The sequence below is a fragment of the Stylophora pistillata genome, chromosome 2 (assembly GCF_964205215.1).
Source record: "Stylophora pistillata chromosome 2, jaStyPist1.2, whole genome shotgun sequence".
NCBI classification, from domain to species: Eukaryota; Metazoa; Cnidaria; class Anthozoa; order Scleractinia; family Pocilloporidae; genus Stylophora; species Stylophora pistillata.
In genome coordinates this window covers 25,640,787-25,660,663 of record NC_142520.1, presented here as the reverse complement: position 1 = coordinate 25,660,663, position 19,877 = coordinate 25,640,787, and the positions used below count along the sequence as shown (strand labels likewise).

The window sequence follows — 19,877 nt, the reverse complement described above, 5'->3', positions numbered from 1 at the left end:
GGAATCAAATACCATGACTATTGCGATATAAGATGATTTTATGACCCTTCCTTTGTATGAAAACGTTGTTGTAATTTCAAAAGATCCCAATCTGAATTATTAATTTTTTTTTCAAAATCACCCTCTAAAACAGTTTCATCGCGACTATCAATTTTGCCATATTTCAATGGCAAAAAACCTTTCCTTGTAAGTGGCTTTCGTTGTGCAAATGCTATCCCAGAGAAAGAGCAATTGTTTTTTCTTTCAATTTATAAAATAAAATTTGGGGGCAATTCAAACGGTAAGTTTTGAGAACTGAAAACAACAACGGTACTTGCATGAAATTTACAACTTTTGAACTTGCGGTTGCAATGACGAGTGAAACCAGTACACAAGTGAACTTGGACAGCAGTTTAAATACTTCCAGAATTCGATCCTTTTCTACCAGTTAAAAAACTAAACAAACGATTATGACTTCGTAGTGGCAATTATCTGAAAGGAAAAGCATTTTTATTGTGCGAAATTGAGCTGTAAACCTTTCGACAACACTTCCCGTACCTGCGCATTTGTTTACTTTGATGCATGGCTTTTACTAGTTATCTAAATATAAAAAGTATTCATCAAAATGTTCGCATTTTGTCTGAAATAATCGTAAAAGCAATGATGGAAGAATGGGACAACCATTTACTCACCTCGTATACATATATTGTTGAAAAAAGACTAAAATCCCTTAGCTGAATTAGACTGCGTGTCATCCTCTTTGATTAGACCCATGTAAGGAGGTGGGGAGTGGGAGGGTTTGGGCTTCGGCCTTGGTTTGGGAATTAGTGAGATGGAAGGATTCTCATTTTGTTTTTTTTTTTTTCTAATTCCTAGCAGGAGATCGGCTCCTATCCCACGATTTATTTTTGCTTGTCTGTTTGTTTGTTTGTTTGTTTTTTTTTTGTAAAGCCTACACAGCTTTTTTTGGCGATAATGGGATTTACTAGGGAATTTTTTTGTCTGGGTTGGACCCAAGCCCAAGCCCAAGCCCAAGCCCAAGCTAAATTCCCCCCCCCCCCCCCCCCACCCTATTTACTCACCTCATATACATATGTTGTTGAAAAAAAAATCAAAATCCCTCAGCTAAACTAGATTGCATGACATCCTCTTGGACTAGATCCAGGGGGTGGGGGTGGGGGGTTTAGCTCGCGCTTGGGATTGGGCTTGGGTCCAACGCAGACAGAAACATTCCCTAGTAAATCCCAAACCTCCCTCCCATTAGGTGCTTAATACCCAGGAAAAAAACTTAAGCCTTCGTGATGAAATGAAAAATATTTATAGTTAAAAACCAGAAAGCCCAGGATCTGAAAGATTTTGTCGGCATGGGATCCTGGCAGGTACAATTTTGGTTTCAGACAATGTGAGTTTCTACCGGTCAGAGAAAGTCTTATGGACAAGGTCAAAGTATTGTACCATGATAAACTACTCTGATAGAATGAATATATGAAGTTCATATATTTTGAACTGCGGTATTAAATACGTATAATGCACGGTCCTTCGCAGTAGATAGCGCTATTTATGCAATAGCGAAAATCAGACCTGAAAAAAATCAGGCCTGTACGGGATTCGAACCACTGACCTCTGCGATACTAGTGCAGCGCTCTACCAATTGAGCTAACAAGCCAACTGGGAGCAGGCCGTTAAGTTGATTCGTAATAAACCCGTGAAAGTGATAAATGAGATACAATGAAATATATGAAGTTCGTATATTTTGTACTGATTTTTTTTTTCAGGTCTGATTTTCGCTATTGCTTAAATAGCGCTATTTACTGTGAGGATCGTGCATCATATGTATCTAATACCGCAGTACAAAATATATGAACTTCATATATTTCATTGTATCTCATTTATCACTCTTACGGGTTTATTACGAATCAACTTAACGGCCTGCTCCCAGTTGGCTTGTTAGCTCAATTGGTAGAGCGCTGCACTAGTATCGCAGAGGTCAGTGGTTCGAATCCCGTACAGGCCTGTTTTTTTTCAGGTCTGATTTTCGCTATTGCTTAAATAGCGCTATCTACTGTGAGGATCGTGCATCATATGTATCTAATACCGCAGTACAAAATATATGAACTTCATATATTTCATTGTATCTCAATAGATTCGTCGTTAGTTTTCCGCTTTCCGCTTTGGTTTTGTAGCTTTCAAGACCTCTTTTGGCTTCAGTGTTGCCTTCAAGGGCACATCAAACTCCTTTGTAGGCCCTGCCTCTCCCGGCCAATGCAAGTAGCATATATAGGTGTATTTTGTTACTTTGTCTACGGTAAAATATTTACCTCGACCGCAAGCATTAACCCATCGAAGGCATCTTTCGAGTCCTTGAGACTTCTTCGGGAACGGCAAAAATATCAGTTTGCCTTCTTGTAATCTCTTCTTTAAAGCAGGATGAAGCAAATGAGGAAATGTAGAATCACTTTTGCACTCTCCCCAACAGCAGTATTTTGTTGCTACCATTTGCAGCGCAAAACATCCAACAACATATAGATATTCTTCCTATCGATTTACAGTGCTTACAGCAATGTTTGTCCGACCTTTGCTGGGGGTCCAAAAGTCACGTAATCTATTTTTGGTACGTCCGCGCGTCGCTATTGGCGCGTTGTTTTGCTGTTTCTATTTTCTTCATTAAATGAAGGAATTTTTTGGTCGTCAAGCTGTTTTTCTTTGTTCGATTCATCTAATAAACTTGGATCTATATTTGCCAGCCATTCTGACTCTTCGTCGTCGGAAATATGTTTCAAATTGTCCGCCACTTTTTTCTTTTAGTAACTGCAATCCAATTCTTTGCTTGCGCGATGTGAGAATACCTGTTTAACCGATACTCTACAGTAGACGAGTTCAAATGCCGCGTGATATTTGTACTCGTCTATGGCGTTATTTGTACTCGTCTAAGTGTAGATGAATAATAATTTGATTTAATTTCACTCGTGGTCACTCGTGGTCACTCGTGGTCACTCGTGGTCACTCGTAGTCACTCGTAACTACTTTTAGATCCTATCAGTTCAAAATTTGTAAATTTCACGCAAGTACCATTGATGTTTTCAGTTCTCAAAACTTGCCGTTTGAATTTCCCCCAAATTTTATTTCATAAATTTAAAGAAAAACGATTGCTCTTTCTCTGGAATAGCATTTGCACAACGAAAGCCATGTACCAGGAAGGGTTTTTTGCCGTTAAAATATGGCAAAATTGATAGTCGCGATGAAACTGTTTTAGAGGGTGATTTTGAAACAATTAAAAATTCAGAGTGGGATCTTTTGAAATTACAACAACGTTTTCATACAAAGGAAAGGTCATAAAATCATCTTATATCGCAATAGTCATGGTACTTGATTCCGTTTCTATTCACCACGCGAATATGCGAAGCACATTTTTCGGTGGTTGAAGGGCCTCTCGGAGGTGAAGATTCACAAAAAATATTTTTTTGGAAAATATCAATCACAAAAATCTGAATCTTGTATTTTCTAAAATAGTTTTATAAGGGCTTTAATATGACAAAGTTTGGGAGATTTGGATTTTTCCATCTTGCATACCTATCCGTGGTATTTACAGAAAGTCGCTCTTAATATTTTACCTAGAATATCGCAAGAATCTGAGGCATTTAATTTATTTTGTTTTCATTATCAAAACTCGAAACTCAATAAGGAACACATAGTTAAATAAGACACAAAAATTTGAAAAAATATCCGTCGTCGTTCTCCAGATAATAGGGAGCTTAAGCAACCACGACGACCGGAATTAGTAAGAACGTCACTGCGCAAGCGCGAACCAAGAATTCCGTCGTCGTCTTGTCGTGGACGACTTGAGAAGGACCTGTTTCAGGTCGTAGTAATTTTTCGAGCTTCAAAGCAGTTTTTCTCATCAAGAGGTGCGGGTTTATTGTCAGTTTTTAGACAGTCTATGGCCGGTTGGAGTTTGTATTCGCTTCTTCGTTTGATTTAAACCACCCTTTCCAGTTTTCTAAACAAATAAAATTCGAAAACACACCAACTCATATTCCTTCCTCCGCACAACAGATGTCAAGTCAAGCGGTGAAAGCGACCACGTAAGGTTTAAATTTATTTGCGTATATTTTATGAAAGAGTGCTGTTTATCATTTTTATTGAATGAAAAGTTTAAAATGGCAGTGTAATACACCTCTGAGTTCGGTCAAAAGCTGTGTATGGAACTGCCGGATTATTGCTACTTAAAAATTTTTCGTGTTGCTGTTCTTCAATCGAGACGCTTTAAACAACAAAGAATATTTCAGATCGGTGTGTTAACATGAGCTTGAATACCTGTCAGGTTTTCCGAATCTATTTTCAAAATGTCTGATATAGATTTACAGCCATAAAAATTATTCCGACAAAATCACACGGGAAAAAAATAGTATTCTCGGGTGAAGCGCGACGACTGCTATCTGTGCCGATCGCTAGCTAGCATTGATTAAATTGACAGACTTACGTCGTTTGCTCGCCAAAGGAAGGAGCATCAAAAGTAGAACATACCAGGCTAAAGCATGTTGAAAATCAGACAAACCTTGTGCAAAATAGGTTTGTTTATATCAGCAACACTTAGAACTGAATTTAAATCTCAAATAACTTGCGTAAAATTTAATATTTTAAACTTTTGCGATGCGTAAATTATTGTAAATAAAGCTAAAGCTTAATAATTCCTTGGACTGTTGATGTTCAAGAATTGAATAACCTACTCTCGAACTTTCGATATATATGTGGAAATTTGATCCATGAGTGAGAAGAAGAAGGTTTTGGACGTCTATGAACGATGTCATTTCTTAAACTGACGAAGCGAGAATAAACAAGATTTCAGACGTCGTCGTCCTTGAGCATCTTCACTGCTTAAGTTTCATTTTCCCGCTAAAAACGACGTTCTCGTTCCAGACCCTCCGCGATTACTTGACGTCGTCGTCGTCCCTTTCGTCGTGGTTGCTTAAGCTCCCTACTAGGGACCTTAAGCAAACCAAGACGGCGACGGCAATGAGAACGTGGAAAAAGAAAAGATCTAATTAGCAGAACGTACGTTTTAAAACTAATTAGCAGCACGTACGTTTTAAAACTTTGTACATTTCTTAACCGTCCTTTGCAAAACAACAACGGGAAATCACCAAAATTTGCGTCATCTACGAGCCGAAACCGCGACGGCAAATTATTTTAATTTCCATTTGAAACTCAACGCTCCTTTTATGCGTTTTGTTGAGGTTGAGGTGTGGCGCCATAGGAGACGGTAAACACATATGCCACCATGTTCCAAATTCTAATTAAAAGAAGAAACTAATTTTTTAATCGACGTCTTCCTTAGCGTTGCCGTCCTGACTGCTTAAAGTCCCTACTTAAAATTTTAGTCATTTCACGTGGTTGTTTTTCAGATGACGCAATGAAATTTTACAAAGATTTAGAACGCACAAGCACAGCCATTGTTTAGTGACATTCCCGCTGCCGTTGCCATTGTGTATTTCCTAAACTCCCGAAGGTTATAAAGCCTTCGCAAAGCATGATGAGTATGGTACACCGAACGTTTAGATTCAAATAGCAATGATTTTTAACGTGATGGTCTTTACAATGAGATGGACAGATCAGAGGCGTTGTGATGTTTGAGTTTTTGACGGCGCTGTGTGAGCTTGAAAATCAGAAGCCTCGGTTTTTAATCAATTTCCTTGACTAATTCGACTTCTTTTTTGTTCCTTTACATCATTGCAATTGTCATTGAAAAGACCCAAGCCTACTGTTAGGGAGCTTTGGTTTGTTAGTTCACAATGGAATGATTAGCTTTCCACTTATTTTGATGGTTATACCTTCGTCGTTTCACGTTCGTCGTTTCCGTCGTCAACAAAACGATTTTTATCGATGATTTTCTTCATCTGCTTTTTTTTCTCCCTAGTAAACAAGCCTCATCTACCAAACTGTAATCAATTGAAAACTTTCAAATAACAAAGTAACGCACAGAGCTAATACCATGCAAATTACATTAAAAAAGTGCGTACAGTGGGTAAAAGCAGGCACCTTCTGGTAGTCACTCATATCAGGTTCCAGAAGTCAATAGGACCACAGTGAATAGACAGGTAGCTTTCAAACCTAAATCCAGTGATTTATGATTTTGTATTGGCAATAAAAAGTGTTATTTTATGCATTTAGTTACCTACAATACGCTGATGTGTCTCCATTCGCGTTTTGCCTGAAAGGGTCATTTAATATTTCTTTGTATTTGCAATGACCTTTCAGTCCATGAACCTTCGGAAAAACGCTTTCAAAATCCCAAAAACGCACTTAACTCAATTCTTCTATAATGGTTTACCAAATTTAAACGTCCACTTTGCTGAGGAAACGAAAAAAAACTAAACCATGAAACGCTCATGAAACTTAATCGTTTTGTAGTTTCGACCAAGAGTGACATTTTTTCTGGCTCTTGCTGATCCGTTCTCCGTCAAGTCATGGCTATGTTACTATGATTATCGCTATTTTAACTGTTTTATTTGCTTAAGACTTAAAGCCGGTTAATCAGTGTAAGATCAACATCTGTGAGTGTTTTCTAACTACACAGTTTTTTTCTAATTAACTTAGGCCTTAAAGTGTTTCAGATTATTTATCACACGGTCATATATATATATATATATATATTTATTAAAAACTAGATCAATGGATAATGCAATTCAAGACTTTTTATTGGCTTAGCCATTATGGTATATCAGCCAATATACCATAATCTACAAATATGGCAAGCGTACGTGTCAGATTAAAATTAAAATGGAGCTAAAAATTGAATAAAATTTAATTTAATTTAACGTTTTTAATAAAACAATTATTCCACTCGCGCTTGTTGGATATGAGATGATTATAGCCAACTCGGCGCTACGCGCCTCGTTGGCTATCTATCATCTCATATCAAACGCGCGCTCGTGGAATAATTGTTAATATATATATATATATATATATATATATATATATATGCCGCTATCTCACGCAGGGCATAGATGTGGCATCAACTCCTAAAGTTAAGAAAACACAACCAAATTATGAATTAAGTGCATAGTTGTTTGGTAATAAATATCAGACAAGGTAAGAATGAAAGTTACAGTAATAATTAACCATTGAGAGGATACTGAAGACGTTAAAGCAGCCATGGTATATAAAAGAAGAAGGCTTTTTGAACCACGACTCTTGGTGATTTCTACTCAGCGAGTTTGATGTGGCTAGGTTATCCCCTAACTTGCAAACAAACTCTTTCGTAAAGGTTAAAATACGAGAAAGGCACACAATGTGGTCTTTATGGGGTAGAAAACGTTGCCCCCTCTATGAAAAATTCATCCTAGCTCAGTTTGTTGTTCTATACTAGTCCGAGACACGCCCAGCTCGGTGTTGTGTGTAGAGAGCTTATTGGCAAATGGCTTGACGAGGAAATTCATCTTGTCAGCAAATGCGCCTTCCGCTTGAATGAGCACAGACTAATCAAATGGAAAGTTACTGAGGTGTGAAAACAGGTTGTGGAGAGGTCATCCTCTGAACACAGTAATCACCTGTTGCTTCAAGCAATTATGTTATCACGTTTACAACACAGGTAAGAAAAACTCAGTGAAATTTTTCCCATTTTGCGTGAAAGGTCCCCATAAATTTAAGACCAAATTTTCACATTTACAGACACAGACGGAGCGCTGGGTGGTTCATATGTGATAACTTTCGGTAAAAAATTGAACACTGAGTTCAGTTAAGCGAAACATGCAATACATGCATATTATAAGGCGATGGGAAATAATGGCTGTTCGTATGGGATAACTGTAGAAATCTGAACGCTTTGTAAGGCTAAGCAATAGATGTCGTTTATTCGCACTAACGGTCAACACTCCGCTGAGTATGGAGTATACAGCTCTTAAAAAAAACATAATAAAACATCTTGAAATGTCAACTTCAAAATAAGAGCAATTGTGACGGTATCTGACAACTGAAGAGTCAGACGTGAATGACCTTTTATGATGATTGGCGATTGAAGCGTTCCAGTTTCAGATTTTCCATTTAGTTTTAAAACAAAACTGTCAATTCAGTGTATATGTATGTATGTATGTATGTATGTATATATATATATATATATATAACTGCAGACAGTACCGTTTCGGCCTTCTGGGCCTCATCAGTGCAGTGCTGATGTAAGGATGGGGGAGAACCGACATTGTTACCCCGAACGATCCCATTATTGCTTTAATCGAAATTCAGGACGGCCCTAGTTTCCTTTGGAAATTTCTTAGGGATATTTTCTCAATATTTTGAGCCTGGGTTATTTTTGTTTGTGGTTTTCGATACACAAATCAGTCTGAATCACGAGACATTTAGAAAGTACGTCGTCACCTGAATTTCACGATTGAAAGCGTTTTGGATAGTCTATTGAGCAATCAAAATACCCGCATAATCAAATTGGCCAAGGAGTTTCCTCTTCAGCGAAATATAATTACCCTTAAAGTCTCAAGTGACTTTGTGTTACCTAAACACCTATCGTTTCGTTGAAAATCTTCCTTCAATTTTTCCGCTAAATCTTTGTGTGTAAAAATGAAGGCAAATCTTGACGTTTTTTACGCTAATTATATTTGTCCATAATAAATCTCGTTTTCATGCCTCTTGGGTAAAAACCAATTGAAGCGATTTAAATTAGGGGACAAATATGTATTTTTAGACCCCAGGAGTTTGTTTTCCGCGAAAATTAGGCCACAAACTCGACTAAGTCGAAAATAAATTTCTTTTGGAAATTTCTCGCGGTGAATTGTAACTTAAGTAAGAATTGGGTAACATTGCTGTAATCGAAGAACCCCCGTGAACTAGTAATTTGACAAGGGCACACTCACGAGACTGAAATGGCTTGACCGAAAAACGGCAGGTTGAAGCAGGTTATACGGTGTGAAAGTTTGTCCAAGACATAAAAATGGTAAACGGGAAAATACTATGTCCTTCTCTTCTCTTTTTAATATACCAATAAAGAAACGCATTTGAAAAGTACGGTTTTTCAATTGAAAAAGATCAAGATGTCGAGAAAGCCAATCTTTTACGTCATTCAAGAGGCATTTGTACCCAGATGATGTAACCGAGAACCAGTTTTTCATTTATTATTACCGGAGACGCAATCTCGTCGGAGTGACTAATGCGATCGTCTGTTTTTTTGGGGGATTTCAAGGTTTTCCGACGTACAATTATGGGTTAAACTAAGGGATAAAATGTGGATTCGGCTATGATCGGCGACAATGTTTCAAGACCTGGTCCGTCTCTTGCTTGTGGTTGTTTTCATAATTATTGTTCAACGAGGGAGCACACGAGATGTCAAACCAAAACAAGGCCAGTTTTTGAACGCAACGAAAACTCCAAACTTTTCTAAAAATGGATCTGCACATCATAATAACAAGTTCAGTGGGAACGCAACCAGTTCTAGTAAAAGTGTCCTCAAGACGCGGAAAAATCGAGGTATTTCATTAGCTGCGCTTGCGGGACTCGACCGAGCGGCTCTAGGTATCAACCCGCTCTCTGTGCCATATGGAACAAGGCTTGCTTCTTTGGGTTTTCAGCAAACCCCTACTTTGCAGCAGCTCTCGCAATACAGAGGGCTAGTTCCAACTAATGGATTGATCCAAAGCCCATCTGCTCTTAGACTTCCATACGGAATTCAACTTGCCAGACTGTTGCCTGCTCTGAATATTTATCGAAATAGATTGCAATTTCCAACCAGTGCAGGAGGCATGGCCACCGACGTGCACGTTTACAAAAATCCCAATAGATTGAAATATGATTCTATTCCCCTTAAACCCTCCATCGAACAACAGGCGTTAATCGGGAACGGACTGACTTTACCCGCCTTGCTACAGCTGAACTCTGCCGGGGTTCAGGGTCTTTCTGACTTGTCAGATGAAAGTGAAGCTGACTTGGACGAGCTCGGTAGGTCATATCTTTTACGTTTTATTATTGTCACCCCATTTATATTTAGACTTGATTACCTTTCCTCTCTATAACAAATGGGCGATGACTCGATATCTGACCTCTTCTAAGTGAGGCTATTTTCCAAAAGCCTCAGGTATTTAGAAAAAAAAAATCAAAAAAATTTTCCTACTTATGAACGTTACACCGCAGAATGCCTCCCGCTATTCCAAAGATTAAGTTTGGAACTTTTTGCTCACTAATCCAGCCACACAATCTACTATTCCTCAAATGAATACCAAGACAAGCCCGACCAATGATTCTATCATTAATTAACATATTACCACTTAAAGATGGTGCCAATTTCTGGTCGATTTGGCTTCATAATCTTCATTTCGATGATTCATTTTGAACGAAACGTGAGCCAAAGTATTTGATCCTGAAGATGTTGATTTAGCTTCTCAAGAAATCCTCACGACCCACCGAAATTTGGATTTGACTACAAACTCGCTTTCAAACACGACATTGGCGACGTTTCACCAGTGCCAGACGAAAAAACAGACAAAAACATCATAGCTTATGAGCTTTTCATTATAAGTTTTATAGAGGGGGATTGAAATGACGGAATGGCAAACATTGGAAGAAATAATAAGTTCTCACCCTTTTCAATAGTCTAATAAGAACTTAGAAAAGATCAAATTTATTTCACAGATTCACTGTATTCAAAAAGCCTATTTTTTACAGTTGAGTTTGTTTTGTCTTCTTGTTTTAAAAATGCATCTTGGGTTGTTGCAACGTTTTTGATAAGAAAAGTGTTCGATATCTCAGTCTACAATTTGAGAACAAACAAAAACACTATCCTTCAAAACAAGTATTTGTTTGGGTTTTAATTTAAGCAGTGACTGTTAATTACTATACCAACAACTAATCAAGGAAATTGGTTCAAGCTATTGACTTCTCTTCCATTATCAGGCTGTTTGTTATGGTAGACCAGACAGGAAAGCGATTTTCTCTATAATTTCCATATTCTTTCCTGCTTTCATTTCTTTCTTGGGTGTATATGATTTATTTGACATCATAGTTACCCTTGATCTTCGTTCAGTATTCGTGTCCACGACTCGTTTCAATTTCATTTAAAGGGAAGTTCGTGTTTCAGAAGAAATTAAATTGTCATCACGAAAACGATATGCTAATTCTGAAGATATTTTGGTCTGAGAGGTACGTTACGTCATCCAGAACACCCAAAATTTGATGTCTTGTTGAAAACATGACATGTTACCATAACAGCACCAGCAATCTTGATCCAAGAATCTTCTACGGGTGACTACGCGCTTCTGTTTTTCTTTATGCACTTGCTACGCACAGTTCGTTGACAGTGGACCTTGCTATAAAAACAAACAAGAACTTTACTTTCCAAGTCACCTAAATCAAACAATGTGAAATAAAAAGTTAGGGAAAGATTTCCACACAACCCCAGTTCTCCGTTGTACGCACAGTTCTTGGATAAAGGAAAGAATGGCGAAAATGATAGATTACCTTTGGGTCTACGGCTTTGTTTTAGAAAAGTATAAGGGCTACATGAGAATCTCTCTAATGGTCCAAAGGTCGCATTTGTCAAAATTAACTACCATGAAAAAAACTCTACTGGGTAGGTTTCTGTTGAGACAAACAGAGCGATTTTCTGAAGTTGATACTGAAGAAACAAAGTCACCATTGTTCGACTGCAATCAATGCCGAAAATTGCAGTGGTAAATCATATTGCGCCAACCTGATTACCCACCCATCCCTCTGGAATATCGGGGTGGTTTAAATTTGTAACTGCGGGGAGTAAAAATAGACACAGGGACAGATAAACTGCACATTCAGAAAATAGTTTCATTTTCCTCATTACTTTTGTCGTGTACGAATTCTCGAAGGAAGGTAGCTTGCCATTATCAGTCATGGGAATTTATTCGGAGTTGAGAGGAAATCACCCAGTAAAAGCTTCGTCCAGTTATCTACCAAAATTCTCACTTATATTTTATATCAGACCCGACTTTACGCCACCAGTTTATCTTGTATGCCCTCTGCTGATATCTTTGGCTGATTTTCCATGAAAGTTTTATCATATCAGAAGAAGATCAAGAAAACTCGTCTGATAGTTCTGGTGAAGAATATCAGTGGCTATAAATATAATTCAACCTCCATAGCAAAATTTTTACATTAACAACGGGATACTCAATGCATTTCTTTTAGGCAGGCAGAATACAGTTAGTTGCAAGCAGACTATGCGAGCGCAGTTCGTGTCAACCTAATATGCAAAGCTTAGCGAATGGAATCACGAGCAAATCGTGCGAATAACACGAAATACGGTCGGTTGACTTAAAAGTTTCCTTATCTTCTCAAGTGTTCTGTAACTAATAGTCCGTCGATTGGAACAAACGTCCATTAAGATATTGCGTGTTGGATCGACTACTTTGGATCCATGAAATAAAATAGAGAGCAATGATGATACTTGACGATATTTTTAATGAGATCATGTTCTGTCACTGCATCTCATTGATAATTCTATCAAGCCTCAGAATTTGCATGCTATTGATAAGCACAGTAGCAAAGGCGACCCTTTCACTCTCTCGAATACCTGCCCCAGTGTAGAATTAAAGTGTTAGGAAGATGATTGTTCGTATGCGAAAAAGCCGAAACTCGCGTATTTCCATCCACTGGAAATATGCCATGCATTCAAATGTGTGCAATCAGGAGTGCAAATCGGATGACCACTTTTACGCAAAAGTAAAAACATTTTATAACTATTGGTAGGGCTAAAATGGAACATTTTGTCAGTTTTCCAAGAAAACTTCTGTCGTTTGTTTCAAATGAAGGCCTCTCCTTGTAGTGAAGCATGACTGCAAACATGGAGAGCAGCTCTGCTAACTAGGAAAGCCTTGGGGTTTCAATAAAAGCGATTCAAATGCAGTTTCAACTGTCTACCTACGCCCGAAAAAATCATTCGCCGCTGTCTCTTTGGCCAGAGTGCAGGCTCTTGTGCTTGGGTTTCGCTACTTATGACCGCTTGGGATAGAAAGATATTTTTTCGTCGTGGGACAAAGAGTCCCCATGAGGAATCCAACCTCAGACCTTCGGATTCCGCGTTCCGATGCTCTACCATTGAGCCACAAAGACTATGGTAGGCAAGGCCCATTGCGAAGTGTTTCTTTTATCTTTGTCCCACGCTCAATACATACCATCAACAACAACAACAACAACAACAATCTTTATTTGAACCCACTCTTGCTCAGAAAAAGTTACAACAAAGAGAATATTAAAAAGTATAAGTTAGAGTACTGGCTGCCTGAAATAACCATAGGGGCTAGCGGAGCCAGGCAACCGTCTTTCGTAATCTTTACGATTATGCCCGCGTATTACGCCTTCTGCAGCCGCTTTTTGTAAAAGTCTCATATGACCTGGTGTTCTGATATCGCTGCCAATTTGTTGTTTCGGAGCAAAAAGGTAACTTCCGTAAAAGTTATATGAACGCCTCATATGCAAAAGGCAAATATCTTTATTTTCTAATATAGTTTATATAGTTCTAATGAAAGCGAATAATTCTCTGGAAATTTTTTTAGGAGGTGTTTGTTTGACGAAACCCTGTCACAATGGTGGATCATGTGTTAATGTTGGCGAAACATTTGAATGTATCTGCAGAAAAGGTTTCACTGGGAAAAGATGTAAAGGTGAGCGAAAAGAGCAAGGAGCATGCTCCTCTTCCTTTTAGTCCAAGGCGTCTTCTACCTAACTCAGTTAACTGATATGGCACGGTTTGCCTCGGCCATCTCTCCTTTTGGAAAAACTTCTATATCTTCTATTTAGGAAGAAAGGCTGGTCTATTTACTAATCTGAGAGCTACCATTTGTTAATGCAAAATAAAAGCTAGCAACTGATGTTATTAACTAATGAATGTTCTTAGGGAACGAAACCTTAAGACTTCGACTTAACGCTTTACACCTTAACATCAGTATGCATATTTTCCATACTGTTCTCTTTACAAATCTTAAGAAGTTGGTGACTTTTTTTAACATTCAAGAGCTATTTATGGAGGTGAAAATTTCCTGTATTCTCGTGAGATAAATGTGTGATTCTGGGGTGATGTTTTAAGGAGAAACTAGATGAGGGTTTAAGGGCTTAAAGGTGTCGGTCTTCCTTGTTCGTCGTCTATTTTACTTCATGTTAAGGACATGTAAGGACAGTTTTTCAAATAGCCGAGTAAGTGTTGATCTCAGGCTCGTTGAATTCTGATATCAGATATATCAAAACCTTTTGACCGATCATTGCATCACTGTTTTTTTTCCAACAGAGTTTTTGCTACTGTACTTTGCCATGTTATTATTCCAGATTTAAATAAGAAATAGGGATTAATAGAACTAACTCATTAATTATGTATCTTCAAGGAGATTAAATTAACGAAATTCAAACGCATTTTAAGTTCTCTAACCTCCCGATATTTCCTTAAGATCGAGGTGACCCTCGGTCACAAATTGGTCTAATTACTTGGTAAGAGGCTTTAGACGGAAAAGTGACAACTCTCATTTCGCAGGATCTAAGATTTGTTTTAAAAGTGAAAGAGAAACTTGACGCTCCCTTTTTGAAAGTAACCCTTAATGAGGGAATTACTGATATAGGATAGTCTAAGCCGCTTTGATTAGTATAAAAACTGGCCTGGCTTCGCAGTATAGATGCTTGACTGCTTTTTCCTGCTGTACCGCCGAATGATTTCGCCAGTAAAATAATTGAGTTGTTAACTCTACCTTTGTGTGGTTGAGCGATAACAAATCCTCATCAGATTGATTGCAGTTCATAATAAGAAAGTGAAATTGAAAATCCTGCTAATTGCTATGTTTAACATTTACTATCCTCTACAGCAGAAATACGCGTAATTAATAATCCATAAACTGTCGTAGAACCAAATGTTTAAAATTAAGAAAAATATAAATGTACACAGTGAGAGATCATTACCCGTTGAAAAAAAACTTTTAAGTTTTGTTGTTCCATAGCAACAGCTAATATTTTTCAATAAAACAAAAATTGGATAATTACCTTTAATCTAATCTAAACTGAAAATTGTAAGAAAATTACATGGGGTTATGAGCATCAGTAAACACAATGAATAGGTCGTACATACATTTACTAAAACAGTAGCAACTGTAGCATATATAGACGCGGCTTTTTAAGGAATATCATGGAAAGATTTTCAAAATTAATAATTCTTGCTGTTTTTATCTCTTTTTTTCTCATTAATTTTTAGACTTTTATTTTTCGACTTCTGTTGATGGCTTAACTGAAGTCATCATTTCACACCTATCACAGTAATTGGCACTTTGATGGTTCAACGGTTGTATTTTCTTAAGCGTTCAAAGTGCAAACATGAAGCGTTTTATCAGCTATATGGAACTTTGTGAGACTTGCACATCATAGGAAAATACATTTCTTATTGAGTTGCTTTTTGAAGGACGCAATTTTAATTTCTTCCAAGGAGAGTCAATTTCGAAAAGCTTTTGGTTATCAGCAGTACCATTTTCAATAGTAAACCAGAAAGTGCAAGAGTAATACTAAGGAGGGGAGGACAATTTCACGCTTGAAAATAGCGATGAGGTTCCAAGAGGTACGATCTGAAAGTCAAGGTGGGCAGTGCTTTCGGGATTACGAGGCAAATCAGATTGATCCAATCTGATTACCAGAGATCACGAACGTTCAGCACCCAGGACACGTTCTGAATATCACCACCTGCCTGTATGTCCGCCCACGCGACGACTTTCGATCAACAAAGCGTTCACTCACCCGTCTTATTGAAACAGAAGGGTCGTTCTTAGCTCCTGATGTAATGAAAGGAGTTCAGTGAACAAACATGTGGCATGGCAAGTGTTTAGATCTCCGTATCGACAAATTTTACCATCCTTAAGGAAATTACATGCTTCAAAGATTTCTATTAGGTTTTCTGTTGTCCGAGAACATATGTAGGAAACTCGATGTTTCTCGTAGGCATTTTTCTGCTTACGGACGTAGTGTTAGTGTCTGCTCAATTTTCTTTGGCGTTTTCTTCTCATGACGATCCAGAGCGAAATCCATGTTTGCCTAATCCTTGTCAAAATGACGGACAGTGTGCAGTTTCTGGCTCAAGCTTCGACTGTTCCTGTTCCCTTGGCTGGAAAGGGGAAAGATGTGAAGGTAAGCAAGACTTGAGGCCAGTATTTCTCAAGAATTTTGTTTTTTCAATAAGACTCGAATTTCAATAAAATTTCAATTTTCAGTTATGTACAATGAGCTAGATTTTTCTCTTCAACGGAAACGTTTGCCTTCAAACCGTGAAAATGCCATGGCCTCTTTTGCATCAAGCATATTTTCGTGTCAAAACAATTTGAATCGTCCTGGTTCATAATGTAGCATTTACTAATCAGCGACGAAAGCACAGACAAAGCAAGAATACCAGCTATTGTTTATTTTTTATTGTTTAGTGGACTGGGCGTCTCGATTAGGTTTTTCCAGTCACCTAGTTTTTGTAAGTAATTGCAGGTGGAGGTTCTCAAATGGATCGCTTGATCACGCACGTTATCTAACGCCAAACTGTTCAACTTATGAAAATAGAAAAATAGATAAGCATTCGTTGTTTCTGCTTCTTTGAACTAAGAAAATACACGTAGATCACTAACAGAAATCTTGTTGAATTTCCTTTTTGTAAAAGACCGATCGACCAGGCTGATATCTTGGGAACCACTCCAGTTGGTTCAAGTTTGTGGAAGTAACATATTAACATATTTTGTCCATTGTAAACATTTCAAGGTTGTCCAAATCTCCCTTTTAGCGATTGAAATCTCGGAAAACAGGGTAAAAATATATTTTTAAGACACGGTCCGGTAACTGAGCTGAAAATTACGCTAGAAGTAACAGTTGAATAAACTGATAAGACGTTCACCATACGAGCACAACACCCATCTGCACCACTAGCTAAACCAGGTGTCTTACCGACCCATATGAAAATATCTACAAGATCTACATTAAGATAAAATATTTAACTAGAGAAGCAAACTTTGCAAATCATCCAAACACTATGTACTTTTTTTGTTTTTTGTTTTTTTTTTTCATAGAGCCCAACAAATGCATTCCTAATCCTTGCATGAACGGAGGGTCTTGCACAGCGCTACAGTTTGATTATGAATGTACCTGTCCACATGGATTTCATGGGAAAAGCTGCGAAGGTAAAACTGTCTTTGAATTATAATTCAACAGGCGTTCTCTAAATTTTAAAGTAAACTATCAAACCGCATTTCTTTGAGAACATCCATCATGTTTAGATTTTTCTTCGTTGTACTTGCTTATTCATTCCTCGACAACTTATCATTCAAGTATCTTGTTAATTAAAGATATCGGATGCTTTTTCATTAACTTCGGTGGAGAGAATATTTATTCCTGAAAAGAGAGTCTGATCTGTTTAGATACTGCCGTTTTATTTTACTCTATGATCTGAATAATTGCTCGTTCTTCGAATTACGCATTGACTATGATGTCAAGTAGAGAAAAAAAGCCAAGTTTGAAAGTTGCTATCAGTCCTCCAATGTGTAGCAGAATAAAATAAACCAGTGTTTTTCGATATTTTTTTCTTGGCATCCCGTTGCTGATTCGTATACCGTTGTACAGTTCTATAACCGGATAGATTTACTTTAGTTCATAAATAACTATTCCTGGATGAAACGATCTTTGGAAACAATATAGTTCTTCTGAAGAAATTGCTGACAGATATTTACAAACTTTTGTAGAGAAACGGTCCAGTTGTTCTGAAAATCCCTGTCACAACGATGGACACTGCATCGAGACATCAGGAAATTTTGAGTGTGTATGTAGATCGGGCTTTTCAGGAGTGACATGCGCAGGTATATATCAATCTTTCATTTTCCTCTCCATGATCAGTCAATATTCACCCTTTGAAGCCGCTATTACTCTGTCAAGTCTTCCCAGGAAGTATAGACTCTAAATTATAAGTTACTAAAAACATTTTTCCTTAACGAGACCCAATAAGCTGACACAGAAGTTTTTGAATAAGCAAATGTGTCATAAAAACGCCAATTGAGAAAACTGCTAAAGGTTTAGGAGGGTAAAAAACAGTTTAGTTGTCTTTAAAAACCTATTTTTGCTTTTAATTCAATACAAGCACAATTACAATTTGCAGCCCCGGTAATCGTATCATAAAAGTTTCCAACATCATTTGAGAATCCATGACCTTTCCATAAAGGCAAGAAGTTACCATCACACCACAAGAGCACTTTAGGAACTTAGGAACTTAGGAGCCCCCTTGTTTTTTACTTCGTACCTTTGACGCCATATCAAGATTCATCTCTGTGAGAATTTCTACCTTAAGTTTTTTTTTTTTTGGTGAGTACAGGAACGAAGAGGCTTATTGGCAGGCAGTTCATTTAAGATGGGGTCTTATCAGAGCTTCACTTTAGATGCTTTCTTCCCGTTACCTTGTTGTTGACACATATATCTTACATCATTACTTTCCAGTGACTCAGAACAAGTGTTTACAAAACCCATGCGAAAACGGAGGCACTTGCATTGACTCCATGGGTGGGGAGGGATATGAGTGTCGTTGTCCAACTGGATACAAAGGAGTCAACTGCGCAGGTAAAGTTAAAACGTCATTACTCTCTCGAATGCTGATCAAGGATCTTCATCAAGAATCGATAAATTCACGTAAAACTGAGTTCTTGGTTGCGTGCATCTCTCTCGTCCTGGCGGTCGAGTTGATTTAATCATATCATAGCTTCATGTGCGTAATTTATTAGCCTCAGTAGTTGGGTTACCTGTAAGCTATGCTATAAAATATGTAATATTATAAGTCTTGACTTCTGGCCTATTTCTGTCAGTGCTTATGAGGTTTCATCAACATCTAGATAAGGTGACTTATCCTATTGGGATCCTAGCCCATCGCATACAGCGACCTATGAAAGATAAGTTTTCTGTAAAGCTTGAGGATATTTATTTTTATTCCTGAACAGATAGAGGCAGCATAAGAGTTTAGTGCTTGCCCAAGAACACAACTTAATGACCCAATCAGTTTGCTAGCCACAAGGCAACTGCGTCTTCCACTCCCTATCGATGGACAGAAGAAAATGTTGTTTGTCCTGGGCTAATCTTTTTTTTTTTTTTTTTTTTTTTTCACTAATTAAGGAACTAGTAACAATCGATATCCAGTTAGAAATTGTGGACTTTCATTTAAAGTGTGCATTTATGTTTCCCATTAACAGAACGAAGTCCATGTCAGCCGGGCACTTGTGAAAACGGTGGAACTTGTTTTGAAACAGAGAGTGGTTTTCGATGTCTATGTCGTGCGGGTTATGATGGAAAAACGTGTTCAGGTAATACCTATGAAGCACGCGTAGTATATCATCATCGATGGATCTCCAGAAAATACTCGTTTGGACGTCTTAATGCTAAAAACACAACGTTTGCTTTGATATAAAGAGTTTCACCAAGGTTAATTATAACTTTCATTAATCTAAGCTTGAGCTATTATAGGTCTGGTTGTATTTTTTTATGTCATCAGAGCTGCTAACAAGAGAAATTTATCCAAAACAGTAACTCTCTACTTTAAAAGCTAGTATTGAGTATACCTACATGCATCAGAGAAAATGAATGATTTAAACGGCAAACGTATCCTTAAAGAGCAGGGAAATCTTTGAACATAATAGGAAACATTTGGAAGCCCTTTGCTAAGTATTTCTAATCAAATATATTGATATTGGGCAGAGTAACATTTTTGGAACTTTAATTATTTACAACACACATGTTACTTATGTTCATATATATATATATATATATACCTTAGTACGGCATAGCTGTCAACCAGACATTTGTAAGAATGGCGCCAAGTGTATTGAGCATGACAGTGGCTTTCGATGCATTTGTCCATCCGGATACAAAGGCTCCTACTGCGATGGTGAGTAGAGTGAAAT

The 19,877-nt window shown here is 37.7% G+C and overlaps 1 protein-coding gene across 7 annotated transcripts in view; it reads left to right on the top strand.

Annotated features, from left to right (window-relative positions):
- Nucleotides 1-9,102: 9,102 nt before the first annotated feature.
- The window catches only part of LOC111337872 (uncharacterized), a 36,231-nt gene continuing 25,456 nt past the window's right edge, over nt 9,103-19,877 (top strand). For 5 of the 7 annotated variants that reach the window (XM_088749877.1, XM_088749878.1, XM_088749875.1 and 2 more), the window contains exons 1-8: nt 9,105-9,918; nt 13,500-13,607; nt 15,985-16,095; nt 17,013-17,123; nt 17,682-17,795; nt 18,427-18,546; nt 19,170-19,280; nt 19,751-19,861. In XM_088749877.1, the coding sequence (XP_088606003.1) occupies nt 9,234-9,918; nt 13,500-13,607; nt 15,985-16,095; nt 17,013-17,123; nt 17,682-17,795; nt 18,427-18,546; nt 19,170-19,280; nt 19,751-19,861 (1,471 nt within the window). In that variant the 5' untranslated portion in view covers nt 9,105-9,233. Of the gene's footprint in view, nt 9,919-13,499; nt 13,608-15,984; nt 16,096-17,012; nt 17,124-17,681; nt 17,796-18,426; nt 18,547-19,169; nt 19,281-19,750; nt 19,862-19,877 lie in introns of all 7 variants that reach the window. The other 2 variants (XM_088749880.1, XM_088749879.1) reach the window with 2 other exon arrangements.